At 37.4% G+C, this 15,827-nt stretch overlaps 1 protein-coding gene across 1 annotated transcript; it reads left to right on the forward strand.

The window, feature by feature from the left end:
• LOC143860395 (putative methyltransferase PMT3) lies at window positions 1-6,832 on the forward strand. Its single transcript, XM_077370990.1, has 8 exons — window positions 1-190; window positions 1,308-1,812; window positions 1,901-2,065; window positions 2,198-2,380; window positions 2,625-3,219; window positions 5,124-5,236; window positions 5,352-5,572; window positions 6,238-6,832. Exons 2-8 carry the CDS (start codon window positions 1,552-1,554, stop codon window positions 6,554-6,556), a joined length of 1,857 nt encoding a protein of 618 aa, XP_077227105.1. The 5' UTR covers window positions 1-190; window positions 1,308-1,551; the 3' UTR covers window positions 6,557-6,832.
• The last annotated feature ends 8,995 nt before the right edge of the window (window positions 6,833-15,827 follow it).

A 15,827-nucleotide genomic window follows, 5' to 3' on the forward strand; every position in this document is an offset into this window, starting at 1 on the left:
GATCTGCACTCTCTCAGTACTCTCATTATTGTCTTTGTCCGTGCTTTCCGTTCGCCCCGTTCGTACTATTTCCCACCCCCCTCCTTCCCTTTCCAGACCCCATCAAAACCTAGGGTTTTCTGTTTTTTTCTTCCTCTCTCTAAAAGCTAGGGTTTCTATTTTTCTCCCAGATCGAGATCCGTTCCAAGCAGTAAGTTCATTAATGCTAGTGAAATCTAGTTTTTTTCAAGGAAAATTTCTTTGTTGCTTTTCAGATCGTATGTAGATTCGGTGATATTGACGTGATCTATTGCTTTTTTTTTTCTTTCTGAGATCTGTTTTTTTTTTTCGTCTTTAGATCGATTGATTTTTTTCTGAGATCTGTTTTATAGAAATTCATTCCCTGTGATGAGCTTGAGCTTTTGCTTATTTAGATGCCGAATGCTTTGAATTTGATGGATTTGAGGGATTTCACGTTGGAGATATAGAGAATTTTGATTTTTTTTGTCGAGTTTGATCTTTTTGTGAGAATTATACTGCACATTTCGTGATTTTGTGTTCCTGTTCTTTTTCCGTTTTCTTGATCTGCTCGTTAGTTTTGGTTGAGCAATTGTTAGGAACTATGGAGTTTGTTGATTTTTCTTTCGAATTGATGTTTTTCAGGTTTTTATTTCTAATCATATTTAAGAAAATAATGATAAAAAGAAAAAAAAAGAAAAAAAGAAAGAAAATTGATTCAGATTTTTGGAGTTTCAGCCGACATGAATATTTATGGCATTATCTATTAGTCTATTACCCATCTCTTTCCTTAGTTTATTGCCTGGCTTTAATTCTTGCGCTTGTCGGTGGCTTATGTTAAATTTCCCGTTTGGATCATCCTATAGTGGGGGAATTAAAAAAAAAAAAACAAACAAACTGGGTTACCCACGGGTCCACCCGGCCCATATGGGGTGGGTCTGAGTTCACAAAATAGTGAACTGTAAGATTCTGGGTGATTTGTATTATGTCATTGGATTCAGCCATCATCAACGATGCTCTATCGATGTTTTAGAGCGTAAAAGGGGTCATATGCTATCTTGGAATCCAAGACAATATAAAAGCATGTTTTATTCCACTTTACTTTTAATATTCTTTTAACCGCCTATGTAAGTTTTTAATTTTTTAATTTTTAATTTTTAATTTTTTGTAAATCCAATTTTCTATGGGATTCATTTCATAGAAAAGTGACAAAGTTTACGACCGGCTGCCACGCTGACAGTGAAATGGGTCTTCATGCAACTACCATATTTGAAGTCCTGACTGATAGTTTCTGCTATTGATTTTTACAGGATTGCTGCTTCAATCTGGGTGTAGTGTATCTGAGTTTTGTAGATCTTACGGAGATCTTCTTTAATAGGAACTTAATATTAGAAAGATCTTTGAAGACAAAGTCTCGAGTAAACTGTTGATGAGTGGATTCGGTATTTGTTCTGGAGTTCTCTGCAATTGATTTAGCTTTGCACATGGGGGTTCTTCTTCAACCTTTTGAATGTTAAAGTTGAACTAGAACATTAAAACATTGACGCCAAAATCATGAGGGGAAGAGCAGATGGAGTCCAGAAGAAACGGTTGGTCACTTCCTTGGTTGTTATTGTGATTTTTCTTGGTTTCCTATTTGTATATTATGGATCATCTGGTTCTCAACGTGGTGAATATGGTAAAACTTTGAGAAAACTTGGGTCAACCTATTTGGGTGGCGACGAAGACTCTGAGCTCAGTATCAAGCAAGATGAATCCTCCACCAAGTTCGGGCCGGAAGATGGAGATGATGATATTATACCCAAGAGCTTTCCAGTGAGTGTTTCTTGACTTAATGTTTGTGTTTAAGATGATCCACAATTTTGTTATTCCTTATGGTTTGTTTTTCTCTCTGCATCCAAAGGTTTGTGATGATCGCCATTCGGAGTTAATCCCCTGCCTAGACCGAAATCTTATATACCAAATGAGGTTGAAACTGGATTTGTCTTTGATGGAACACTATGAGAGGCATTGCCCTCAGCCCGAAAGGCGCTACAATTGCTTGATTCCTCCACCCCCAGGCTACAAGGTCAGGTTGCCCATTTCTCTATACAAAAAATGAATTTGAGGAAAGTTCCTTGTTTTTTGTTGACTTCTTATCTTCAGATCACCAGTATGCATCATGTTCTGTTGCTTATACTCTAATACTTTCTTGCTGTAGGTTCCAATTAAGTGGCCAAAGAGCAGAGATGAAGTATGGAAAGTAAATATACCTCACACTCACCTTGCACATGAAAAGTCTGACCAGAACTGGATGGTTGTCAAAGGTGAAAAGATCGTATTTCCTGGAGGAGGCACTCATTTTCATTATGGAGCTGATAAATATATTGCGTCACTTGCAAATGTAAGACCCTTTGCTCTATAACTGTTTGAAAGAAGAACTAAATGGAATTGAGGCCATTTTAGTAATTAATCGGACCCACCATATTTAATAACCAAAAATCCATTTCTTCCCCATCTGGATAGTGTTGTATTGTATAATTTTGTTTCCTTTTTCCACAATCAATTGTTCATGCGTTGTACATTCTAATAAACATCCTGAACTACTTGACAAAGAGAATGATCTTGGTCCTTATTTGCATGGACAGATGCTCAACTTCACAAACAACAATTTAAACAACGAGGGAAGGCTCAGGACTGTTCTTGATGTAGGTTGTGGAGTTGCAAGCTTCGGAGCATATCTTCTTTCATCTGATATCATTGCAATGTCTTTAGCACCCAATGATGTGCATCAAAATCAGATCCAGTTTGCTCTAGAAAGAGGGATTCCTGCATATCTTGGTGTACTGGGAACAATGAGGCTCCCTTACCCTAGCAGATCTTTTGAACTTGCTCATTGTTCTCGCTGTAGGATTGATTGGCTTCAGAGGGATGGAATCCTTCTACTCGAGTTAGATAGACTGCTTAGGCCGGGAGGCTATTTTGCCTACTCGTCCCCTGAAGCATATGCTCAAGATGAAGAGGATCTTCGAATATGGGGAGAAATGAGTGCCCTTGTTGAGCGCATGTGTTGGAAAATTGCTGAAAAAAGAAACCAAACTGTCATTTGGGTAAAACCTATGACAAATGATTGTTACATGGAAAGAGAGCCTGGTACTCAACCCCCGCTTTGCAGATCTGATGATGATCCTGATGCTGTGTGGGGCGTGCCAATGGAAGCTTGCATTACACCTTACTCTCAGCGTGAGTATTCTAATCCTACGTCATTGCCTTTTATGCAACTGTCTATGCTCATGAAATGGAATGCCTTGGGGTTTTCTGTGAAGCCAATACAAAAGTAAGGATCCTTAATAACTGATGATGTTGCAAACAATTTTGTTGCATTCCTTTGTTGGAAAATTACATGTAGTTAACAAAATTTATGGAATGATCGATATAATCAAGTTTATAGCAAAGGGCTTTTCTATTTTATATCATTAAATACATGAACATATAATGACATCTTGGATTTGGTATCCAATGATTAGCGCCACTTATGATAAGATCTGGATGCATTTATTCCTTCATATATCCAATAAGGTCATGCAGTTCAATATACATGTTCCTGTGCTTATTGGTTATCTTATAACATGCTCTATACCGAGGTCATCTTTGTCATCATTTTTTACTCATGGTAGAACACAGCTCAAAATTGCAAGTGATTGGCATTTGAACTAAGCAAAGGTATAAAGGCTTAGAAAAGCTCATTTTTTTTATTGGTGTGATAAGCTTTTAAAACAGAAAGTTCTAGAACTAGAGATAACAAGTTTCCACCATATCACAATAAAGAACTAGACCCTTAAAATCAGCAAGTTTTTCTCATTGGTAGTATCGTGTTAGATATCTTCAGTTCTGCGAACGTTTATGCACCGTTTTTCAATTTTTTCCACAAACTCTACTGCGAGGTTCCGGATTTATGTTTGGCGCATTTGTCATGCAATGTTTGCTTGATGTGCATATATTGAAAGAGGGGAATGTTGAAAGAGGCAGAATTGGAACAGAGGCGGAATGTTCCGTTCTGCGTTTTGTTCCGTTTTTCATTCCAGAACAGAATGTTTTGGTTGTTCCGGACGAAACGGAATGTAATACTTGACTGGAAGTATTGAGTGCTGGAAATAAAGTCGAGTTGGTTCCATGGATTAAACCAGATTGAGGAGGCTACTGGAGCTTTAAAATCCTCACCAAAAATCTTATTGGATTTATAAATTAAATTGATCATGGCAATAAAATATTAAAAGATATTATGGAAAGTGTTATTGGATTGATTGAAGAATATTAATGATCTGAATTTATCTTTAGGAGCGATAGATCTTCTCCAAGAGATTTTGGGACAGAATTCGAGAATTAAAATTAGAAATGAGGGTCTACACTAAAAGTTGTTCAGTGGCATTCCGGTTTCATGTGGCAACACTAAAGGGGCACCGAAATACTTGACATTGACTTGAAAGCTGTTTCCACTTGATACCTTGTTTTTTCATTGACAGCCAATTATGGAGAACATAATAGCACATTTAGGATATTAGAACTGGAAGCCTTACACAAAGTTTGTAATGTGCTCAACCAATATATTAAGAAAATAATTTTTGTAATTTTGAAAAAAATGGGGTTATTTGGTTGTGTTGGGCTGTAACTGCTACTTTTTGAGAAGCCACTTCTGGTTGCCATATGCCATTCTTGTAATAAACACATATATGACTAATATTAGCAATATGACAAAATAAACAAGACTGGACTATTTCTTCAATCCCTGGAATTGACAATGATTGCTTGTGAGAAGAAATCATCAAAATTCAGTCTATCGACATCCAAACCGTGATCTAGCCATATAGAACAAATTCAGAACACATTCAAGGTGTGCTTATGTTTTACTTCATGTCAGTAAGCCGGAGCATGCTAATTTTTCCATTTTGGTATTTAGAAGGTGATCTTCATTTAGTGAATTGTGGTCGAGCTTTATCTTTGACGGGTCTTACTTTTCAATCTAAGAGGCATGCTTAACCCTTTTTAATCAGTCCCTTGAAATGAATAATCACTTCATTATACTACATCATTCTGCATTCATGATATTATTGCTCGAATGATAACTAAATTTAGTCTGGGTTTATCAGAGATCCAGAGAGCCAAGGGGAGTGGATTGGTTCCGTGGCCGGCTAGATTAACTGCTCCTCCTCCTCGCCTTGCTGATTTTGAATATTCCACCGAAATGTTCGAAAAGGACACGGTAATCCATGCTAATCCTCTGGTGTACCTGTGTTTATTCATGCATTTCTAACAGTGTATTTGTGTGCAACTTTGCACTCATTTTGGATGGTGAATGATCTTTTCATATGGTGTAGGATATTTGGCAGCGGAGGGTTGAGAGTTACTGGAATCTGTTGAGTTCACATACTAAGCCAAACTCTCTAAGAAATTTGATGGACATGAAGGCAAACTTGGGATCATTTGCAGCTGCTCTCAGAACTAAAGATGTGTGGGTGATGAATGTTGTGCCTGAAGATGGACCAAACACCCTCAAGTTAATCTATGACAGAGGCCTCATAGGCTCAGTTCATGACTGGTAAGTAATTTATGGAAATCGAGATTATGCTAAAGATTGAAAACGTTTTGAAATTCTATTTTCCAAATTTCAGTATGTTGTACAATTTCTTTTGGCTTTTGATATTGGCAGTACCGTGTTTTGATAATTGCACTGACTCATCTTGTCTTTTATTATTTAAAAGCTATCAACGGTTTCTACAGTTCCCAAAAAGCTCTCAAAAACCAATTAAACAAGATTAGACAAGCTGACTTTGTGCAATTATCAAAATATGTTATTGCGAATATCAGTAGCCTTTCTTTTATGTCTATATTTTCCAACATGACTCAATTCCCATTCTTGATAGAAGAAAAAAACTACAATTGCTTTTGCCAAATTCCAGAATTGTTAGAAGGTGACTAAAATTTGCAGTGACAAGGTACTGCATTTCGGGACATGTGTCTATCCATAAGCATTTCCAGAATCCTAAAGTATTGGAATCTGACACTTCTAGATCTCTTAAGTCTGTTTTTGTTTCTAAATACTACAATTAATTTACAACTATAACATGTTCAGTGTTTTTTATCTATCCTAATATTAAGTTTTTTAAATGGAAATAAAACATTACATTTACTTAATCTACCAAAATTCGCAATATATAATCATATTAGATGTTTCTGAATGTTTGGTTTTGCCGGTTTTGATAGGTGTGAAGCTTTCTCAACATACCCCCGGACTTACGATCTCCTCCATGCTTGGACCATCTTCTCCGACATCGAGAAGAAAGGATGCAGTGGCGAGGACCTTCTGATTGAGATGGACCGAATGCTCCGCCCAACCGGGTTTGTGATCATCCGTGACAAGCAACCAGTAGTGGATTTTGTTAAGAAGTATTTAACTGCATTACACTGGGAATCAGTGGCACTAGTAGACGCCGATGATTCAGAAACAGACGAGGAGGAGAAGGTGTTTGTGATCCAAAAGAAGTTGTGGTCAGCAAGTGAAAGCCTCAAGGATTCCGTATAAAATTCTGGCAAGCGGAATTATTTTTTCCTTTTTCTTTGTCTTTCTAGTGTTAATTCATGTTTTGTTTTGGTTTAGTTAGTAAGCAGAGACTGCTGCTATTTTATCAGGATGTTCTTCATTAATTTTGGCATTTTAGATATTCTTTATTCCGCGGATGCTTCTTCATATTATCATGAAATGGGTGTTGGAGAGCAGGAGGAAATAAGAAAAGAGTATTTAATCAGTTACTTATTATGTGATTGTTCTTATTTATAAAAGAATTCAGAGATTGAAATATGAGTATATTGTCTTGGGTTCTCATACGATGAATGCGAATATTTCATATTTTTTATTGTTGTGCCTCAATCCTAACCGTCGAAATCTGTAGAGGTTTCTATTTATGGTGTCTTCCCTCTACACATTGGAGGGTTGGGATCATTCTTTTCTTCTCTTAATAACCCAACTCCTCTCATGATTTTACATTTTGGTAGTTAGCTGTTGAAATCTCTTACGATTTCCATAACATTTGAAAGGCTAATAAATATGCTACTGATATTGGCACTGCCATCTTTTGATAATTGCACTAACTCACCTTGTCTTTTGTTTTTTAATTGGCTTTCAAGAGCTGTTTAGGAATGTTTATGACCTTTGACAGATTGTTAAATAATAAAAGACAAGGTGGGTTGATGCAATTATCAAGGGCTACTGATTTAGGCACTAAGTTGCACCAACTCAGCTTGTCTTTTTCAAAGGTTACTACAGTTCCGAAAAATTTCTGAGTAGCCAGTTAAAAAAGAAAAGACAAGCTGAGTTTTTGCAGCTATCAAAACACGGTAGTCCCAAAATCAGTAGCCTGATCAATACATGGTAGTGTCAAGTGCCAACATCAGTAGCCTAATAGTGTGCGTCTAATAAAGTACAGAGTGGTATTATCAAAAGACGGACGTGCGGATATTGCTTCTATTCCTTTCAGACCACTCAGACGATTCCAGAACCTCTGGCTCTCCCCCTCTCTCTACAAAGGATTACGTAATTTCCAAAATAAGGGTCTTTGTTTTTTCTACAGCTGGTGATTAGTTTAACACTAAGCAAGCTCTAATAAAAAGAAGTCCCTCTGTCATTAATTGCTTTGAGAAGGGCAATTTTATACGGGAAATGATATCAACACTCACATGTTATAATGGCGCTCAAGTCTTTTGTCGTTTAGTATTTTAAGGGCTGTTAGAAGTATATTACAGTTTTCAAAAAGCTATTTCAAGCCCTTTAAAACATTATTATTATTACTTTACTATATATATATATATATATATATATATATATATATATATATATATATATATATATATATAGAGGAATATGTTCGTGCGCTCAAGCTCTAATAAGAAATGGTGCGCTTGAGTACACCAATCACATGGGTCCTACAATTTCTGTGAGGCTGATTTTTTGTACACACCCTATCTATGTAAGGCCCTTTCTAGTGAATGCTTTGGATCATCCTAACAATGTGGGCCTCATTGGTTTGAGAGCTCAAGCTCACCATAAGGTTCCAACGCTCAAGCTCACCATAAGGTTCCAACGCTCAAGCTCACAATCCTTTTCCTCATATATATATATATATAGAGGAATATGTTCGTGAGCTCAAGCTCTAATAGGAAATGGTGCGCTTGAGTGCACAAATCACATGGGTCCCACAATTTCTGGGAGGATCCAAACCATTCATTTGCAAGGCTCTATCATAGATAGGGTGTGTACCAAAAATCAGCTCCATTGAATCATCCTAACCCCTCCAAAAGTGGAGGGCAAAAATGGGCAGATTTGTTGTCTGTCCATTTTGACCTCCACAAATGGATGGGTTAGGATGATCCTATGGAGCTGATTTTTTGTACACACCCTATCTATGTAAGGCCCTTTCTAGTGAATGCTTTGGATCATCCTAACAATGTGGGCCTCATTGGTTTGAGAGCTCAAGCTCACCATAAGGTTCCAACGCTCAAGCTCACCATAAGGTTCCAACGCTCAAGCTCACAATCCTTTTCCTCATATATATATATATAGAGGAATATGTTCGTGAGCTCAAGCTCTAATAGGAAATGGTGCGCTTGAGTGCACAAATCACATGGGTCCCACAATTTCTGGGAGGATCCAAACCATTCATTTGCAAGGCTCTATCATAGATAGGGTGTGTACCAAAAATCAGCTCCATTGAATCATCCTAACCCCTCCAAAAGTGGAGGGCAAAAATGGGCAGATTTGTTGTCTGTCCATTTTGACCTCCACAAATGGATGGGTTAGGATGATCCTATGGAGCTGATTTTTTGTACACACCCTATCTATGTAAGGCCCTTTCTAGTGAATGCTTTGGATCATCCTAACAATGTGGGCCTCATTGGTTTGAGAGCTCAAGCTCACCATAAGATTCCAACGCTCAAGCTCACAATCCTTTATATATATATAAAAAGCGAGAATCTTAACAATTGGTTCCCTTCTTCTACTGAAATTCGCTTTCTATCCACTAAATGTTCAATTAACTTTACCAATACATCCAATTTCGGGAGGGCATTTTTGTCATGTTCGACGTTAAATGCCCCTGCAGAAACGTCCAAACAAACACGCTAGCTACTACTGATCATATAATAATAATATAATACGCCAGCTGTCTCCTTTATATGTCTCTTTGCCTGTAATTGTCAGAATTTTTGAATTTTCTTTATACTTTTTCCCGTAATTGTCATATTTTATTACACTGTTTCGGTATTTTTTTTTAGTAATTTTGCTACTTTGCTTCCATTCTCCCGTAATTTTTCATTTAAAACTTAGTACGTTCGTGATTATTATTTATTGCAAATCGTACTTCAAAGGATGGGCTACAAGCTTACAAGGACACTAGGCGAAGGTGGCTAGCAAATCTCCCCCCTGTGATTTTGACCCTGCCCGTTTGACCCGTTTCCCATGATTTACAGGGAAATGATGTGATTATGAGAGTTTTTATATAGTGTATTTTTTTGGGAAATGTTATCAACACTACTATATTTAGATGAGGGCACTCCTCACTTTATTAAAAGTACGGTATGGACTGCACCATAGGATGATCCAAACCGTCCATTAGATGGGCCACAGCCTAAATAGGGTGTGGCCCAAAAATTACTTCCATAATTTGATCCTAACCTCCGATCTATAGTGGGTTCGGATCAACCCAAAAAAGTATTGTATGGCGTACATCGTAGGATGATCCAAACCGTCCATTTCATGGGCCACAATGTAAGTAGGTTGTGTGTCAATATTCATTTCCATAGGATAATTAATACCCTCCAACCAATAAATGTTTCCTAAATATGTCGTTCCTCTATAGACTGCAGGGTTAGGATCATCGAATGGAAATGTGTTTTTTGGGAACACCCTATGTACGAAGTGGCCCATCAATTGGACGGTTTGGATCATCCTATGGTGTAAGTTATACAGTACTTTTTTTTAATAGGGAGTGTAAGAAATATGTTTTTGGTTTGCAAGCTTTGTCACAAAATTCTTGTTAGAATATATATGGTGTAAGCCCATGTAGTGAATTATTTTTTAATAAGCCAGGGGTCCCCGCAAAACCCCTACATACCTATCAAAAAATTAAAAATTGTACTTAATATTTTACGGCCTACACTATAGGATGATCCAAACCGTCCATTTCCAGGTGATTTTGCCCCGGCCCGTTTGACCCATTTCTCCATTATTTAGAGGGAAATGATGTGATTATGAGAGTTTTTATATAGTGTAAGTCCTGATAGTGAGTAGTTTTTTTGAAAAAGTGTTGTATGGCTTACACCGTAGGATGATCCAAACTGTCCATTTCATGGGCCACAATGTAAGTAGGTTGTCTGCCAAAATTCATTTCCATAGGATAATTACAACCCTCTAACCAATAAATATTTCCTAAATATGTCGTTCCTATATAGACTGCAGGGCTAGGATCATCGCATGGAACTGTGTTTTTTGAGAACACCCTATTTACGATGTGGCCCATCAATTTAGAGGGAAATGATGTGATTATGAGAGTTTTTATATAGTGTAAGTCCTGATAGTGAGTAGTTTTTTTGAAAAAAGTACTGTATGGCTTACACCGTAGGATGATCCAAACCGTCCATTTCATGGGCCACAATGTAAGTAGGTTGTCCGCCAAAATTCATTTCCATAGGATAATTACAACCCTCTAACTAATAAATATTTCCTAAATATGCCGTTCCTCTATAGACTGCAGGGCTAGGATCATCGCATGGAAATGTGTTTTTTGAGAACACCCTATTTATGATGTGGCCCATCAATTGGACGGTTTGGATCATCCTATGGTGTAAGTTGTAGAGTACTGTTTTTTTAATAGGGAGTGTAAGAAATATGTTTTGGTTTGCAGGCTTTGTCACAAAATTCTTGTTAGAATATATATAGTGTAAGCCCATGTAGTGAAGTATTTTTTAATAAGCAGTAGGGGTCCATGCAAAACCCCAACTTACCTATCAAAAAATATAAAATTGTACTGAATATTTTACGGCCTACACGATAGGATGATCCAAACCGTCCATTTAACGGGCCACAATATAAATTGATTGTTCTCAAAAAATAATTTACAGATGATGATCCTTTGTTCAATGCACGTGCGTGAACAAAGAAATATTGGCGGAAATTTTGGGGAAAAAGAAATATCGGCCGAAATTTCGTAACGTTTTGGGTTTTACCCAATTTCGGTCTCATTCCCGTCCGAAATCCGAATCCGAAATTTAAAACCTTGCTTATACCGTTGGCGAATTCTTGTTCGAATATGACTTTTTAACACTGGTTGTGAATATTTTGTTGTCACTAACATCAGTTTGTTGCAAGTATTCTGCTGCATTGAAAGGTTTTGTGCAGATAAGGCAATCTGACACAAGATTAAAAATAAAAACATGGGTTCTCACTGTTTTTCCAGGCTCATGAACCTAATTTAATTTAGGGGATGGTCATCTTCATCATACTGTATAGTTTTGGTAAAATCAATTTAGGTGATGAACAGCTTCATCATACTGTGTAGTTTCGACAAAATCTATTGATATGCTGAGCATAGAGATCTCTAAATGGTGTGTGAGAACTTGGTTTGGTAAAAAACTGTAGCTCTATTGTTAGAAATTGAGGGTAACAGAAATATTCCTAAATTGCTATTTCAAAAAAAAGAAAAGAAATATTCCTAAATTTTGCAAACACATCAGGATTGCAATGTGGAAATTGAACCGAGTTGTAACAGTAAAGTGTATCATACCCACCAAAAAAAAATACTGTATCATCAATTGTGAGACAGCAGACATTCCACAGATTCTTCAGCTACCTGGCTTATTAATGAGAAGTCGATTTAATTGGAATTGAGGTGTGGTGCTGTGATCTGGATGTGATCAAATCATCAGGAGGTGTGACTTTGGAGGCTCTCAGCAGCTAAGCCTATAGATTGGATCTTGAAACTCAACTCAACTCAACTAAGCCTTTCTCCCAAACCAGTTGGGGTGGGCTGATGAATCCTTTAGAAAATTTTCATGATGAAGGTGAAAGAATCTATCCGGTTCAAAATGACCAAGTCTAATCCTAAAATTAGTTGGGTTCATCTACATGGATTATTTTCTTCCATTCTATCCTATTCAAGGTCATGTTATCTGTTATGTTCCTAGCTATCAAGTCTTTCCTCAATGTTTCTACCTAAGTTGTCTTCGGTCTGCCCCTACCTCTTTTTACTCCATCAACTTGGCACGAGTCGCCTCTTCTCACTTGAGCATCCAAAGGCCTACGTTGGATATGTCCAAACCATCTTAAGCTGTGCTCTCTCATCTTCTCCTCAATTGGTCCCACCCTCACCTTTTTACGAATGTCTTCATTTTTAATTCTATCTAACCTTGTGTGGCTGCACATCCATCTAAGCATTCGCATCTCTGCTACTCTCATCTTATGCACATGCTGCTTCTTGGTGGCTCAACATTTTGAGCCATACAGCATGGCTGGCCTCACATCTGTCTTACAAAACTTACCCTTTGGGAGAGATTTTACGGTCGCACAGAACTCTTGAGGCAAGCTTCCACTTCAACAAACCTGCTCTTACTCTATGGTTAACATCCTCTTCAATCTCTCCTAATGATGGTTTGGATCTTGAAACATCTTTTTTTTTTGTGATACCTATTTAAGGGGCTATTGAATGTCCAATAACCATGAATAAGGGAAGTTCTCTAATATGACTGATTTTCTCTGCCCAATGAGATGATGATAAATATTTTCTTTTTGAAAGTTTTATTAATAAGAGAGAGTGATGGTTTGGTTTATATTGTGGTGGCATGTCTCCAACAAAACAGATCTTAGGTTCCAATATTGTTTTTATGAATTAGACATGGGAGACTATTATGATTTTGGTTACTCTACAAGTGCGTGTGGCATGTTTACAAAAAAAAAAAAAAAACAGATCTTAGGTTCCATTATTATTTTTGTTAATCTGATGAGGAAGACTGCTGTGATTTTGGTTACTCTTAACTAGGGGTGTAAACGAGCCGAGCCGAGCCGAGCTTGGCCAGGCTCGGCTCGGCTCGTTAAGCTCACAAGTGAGGCTCAGCTCGGGCTCGGGCTCGGCTCGGTCAGGCTCGCGAGCCTTACCGAGCTCGGGTTATATTATGTTCACACCCCTCATCTTCCCTGGACAGCCCTACTAGTGTAATTTGACTACTTTTTTTACACTATGGGGGGTGGTCCTAGTAACAAATGGGGTTCCAAAAATGAAGTGACATATTTTGCCCCCCCTTTTCACTCCATAGACAACCCTTTTAATGTATATATTAATATATAATATATATATATATATTTAAATATATTAAATTCTTAACAAGCCTTAACGAGCCGAGCCGAGCCTGGCCTAACTCGGGCTCGGCTCGTTAAGGATTCGAGCCGAGCTTTTTTCGAGCGAGCTTCCGAGCCCGAGCCAAAATTGACACCCTTACTCTTAACATTAGTGTTTCGGTATGCTGCTTGGTGTTTCTCTCAGGGATGACGCATGCAATGAATCAATGAAGCATTCCCTTCCTTGTTTTCCTGTGAAGGGGACAAAAATGGACCATAAACTTGGTAGCCCAAATGTCACTTTGATTAATAAGCTTTCTACTGTGATTTTGGTTACTCTTAACATGAGTGTTTTGGTATGCTACTTGGCGTTTCTCTCAGGGAGGACACACATGCAGTGAATCAATGAAGCATTTCCTTCTTTTCCTTTTTTTTTTTCTGTGAAGGGGACAAAAAATGGACCATAAAGTCGGTAGCTCAAATGTCACTTTGATTAATAAGCTTTGTTGTATTCGTACCTCCATAATTTTAGAAGTATTGAAACTAATTACCGTTGTTTTAAAACTCGGACTTGGATTAGAACTTCATCAGCGTGAAAAAGAGTCAGTTCATGCAAATCAACGATTGGCTTGCCCAATTTTTCATTAACTTGGGCAAGTCAAATGAGCTTTTGATTGAATTGGTAAGCAGAACTTGGACTCGGACAAGAACTCGACCAAGGGAAAAGAGGAGTCGACTTGGGCATGTTGACTGGCTCTGGGAGTTTTTAAAGTTAAACTGTGCAAATTACATCTCTCTTATTTGGCGCACCTTAAAGTTTTTCTACTATATATTTTTTTGCAGATGATTTTCTCATATTTTGTGGGGATCTCGGCAACTAAGTGAATGATGAGGTTCTTACAAAAGCATTTTCAAGATTTCCTTCCTTCAACATGGCAAGAGTGAGTTTCTTCAGTTCAACTCTTTGATGCTTAATCGTCATGTTCGAATCTTACTGAGATCCATTATGTTTTTGTACATAAGCAAGGTGTCTCTACACATTGGGTATATTGCGCATGTCTATAATCTGCGAGATGTGAAATGCATGAAAGTAGTTGAAGAAACAGGGTGACTAGTTGCATTCTAATAACATGTAAGTATTTCAGTGATTGATTATGCTATTTAATAACATTTTGGGTTGTACTTGGTTTGTTAGACAAGGTGTGATCGTACAAATGAATAAAATATGACTCCACTTGCCACTTGAAATCTAATTGAAATTGATGGGCAAATCATAGTAGTGTAGGATGTTGATCCCAATTCTCAAGCTACTGCATTCTTTTTGTTCCTTAACCAGTGGCTAGCTTGTGCCTCATCATTGATGTGATTGGGCATATCAATTATATGCTTTATTTGTTGAAACAATATTGCATCACGTGAAACATGGAGCTGAAAATATTGTGCTGTTATCATGGTTCATGGAATTTATCGTTCATAACTTCCATGCTTCCCACCCATTTCTTGGTCTTTTTTAGTACAATTTGAAATATGGAAAGAATGATTTTGCATTGCTGAGTACTTAGCTCCACCTTATAAAGCTGACTGCCCAAAAAGTGATTATGGATATAGTAGTCCTGCAAACAGGCACAATGATAGGTTTGATTGCATTCTTACAATAATCTGCTCAATCAGACGGAAACTATACTCTTATTCTAAGCACATCACTCCAAAGAGCAAGAAAACATACTGCTATAGCATTCCACCACCGGAAGATCTACCATCACACTGCACGGGCCTTGTAGATCACAACTGAGAGTTTTTCTTTTTTATTTATTTTTTATTTTTATTTTTGCATCACATCCAAAGAGAACAGAAATCATAAATATTTTTTAACCATGACAACTACTTTACTCCATCTCAACACCCAATATTCTCTTGTTTAGAATTTCCGTCAGTCTTCACACCAACAGAAACAGACCCTAATTTCTGTTTTAAAGCAAGCCAAAATAGAACAGAAAATGAAGTACATGGTTCTGCTAAGCATATCCCTATCTTTTCTCTAATTGTAAGGTTTCCAAAACTACACAAATCCTTCTAAATTAACCCTCTTAAATTCTCTGAACTCTAAACCCATTCCCACACATAAATCTGTTTAGAGATTTCATAAAATTCAATTTAGAACCGCTAAAATTTATCAATTGATAATAATCAGGACCATAAAATTTCGGGCCATATGGAAGATTCACCCACTCTTTTTTAAATGGCTGGAAGATTCACCCACTTAAGAAAATGATTTAATTGGAAATTCGAAATCTGCACCTCTTTTATTTGTTTTTCTCCTTTTCTTTGAGTTTTGCGATGTGGTGAGATGCCTGCATAAATTCTTTCTTTGTGGAGAAACTCAAGCTTCTCGCAATTCTCTCCTGGCATTCCACTTCCATTTCTCTGTCTCCTTTTTGGCTTTAGATATTCCAACTAGGTGAGTAAAACAACT

This window comes from Tasmannia lanceolata, unplaced genomic scaffold (genome assembly GCF_043159265.1).
Source record: "Tasmannia lanceolata isolate RefF3 unplaced genomic scaffold, GAP_Taslan_0.1 ptg000037l, whole genome shotgun sequence".
Classification (NCBI taxonomy): domain Eukaryota; kingdom Viridiplantae; phylum Streptophyta; class Magnoliopsida; order Canellales; family Winteraceae; genus Tasmannia; species Tasmannia lanceolata.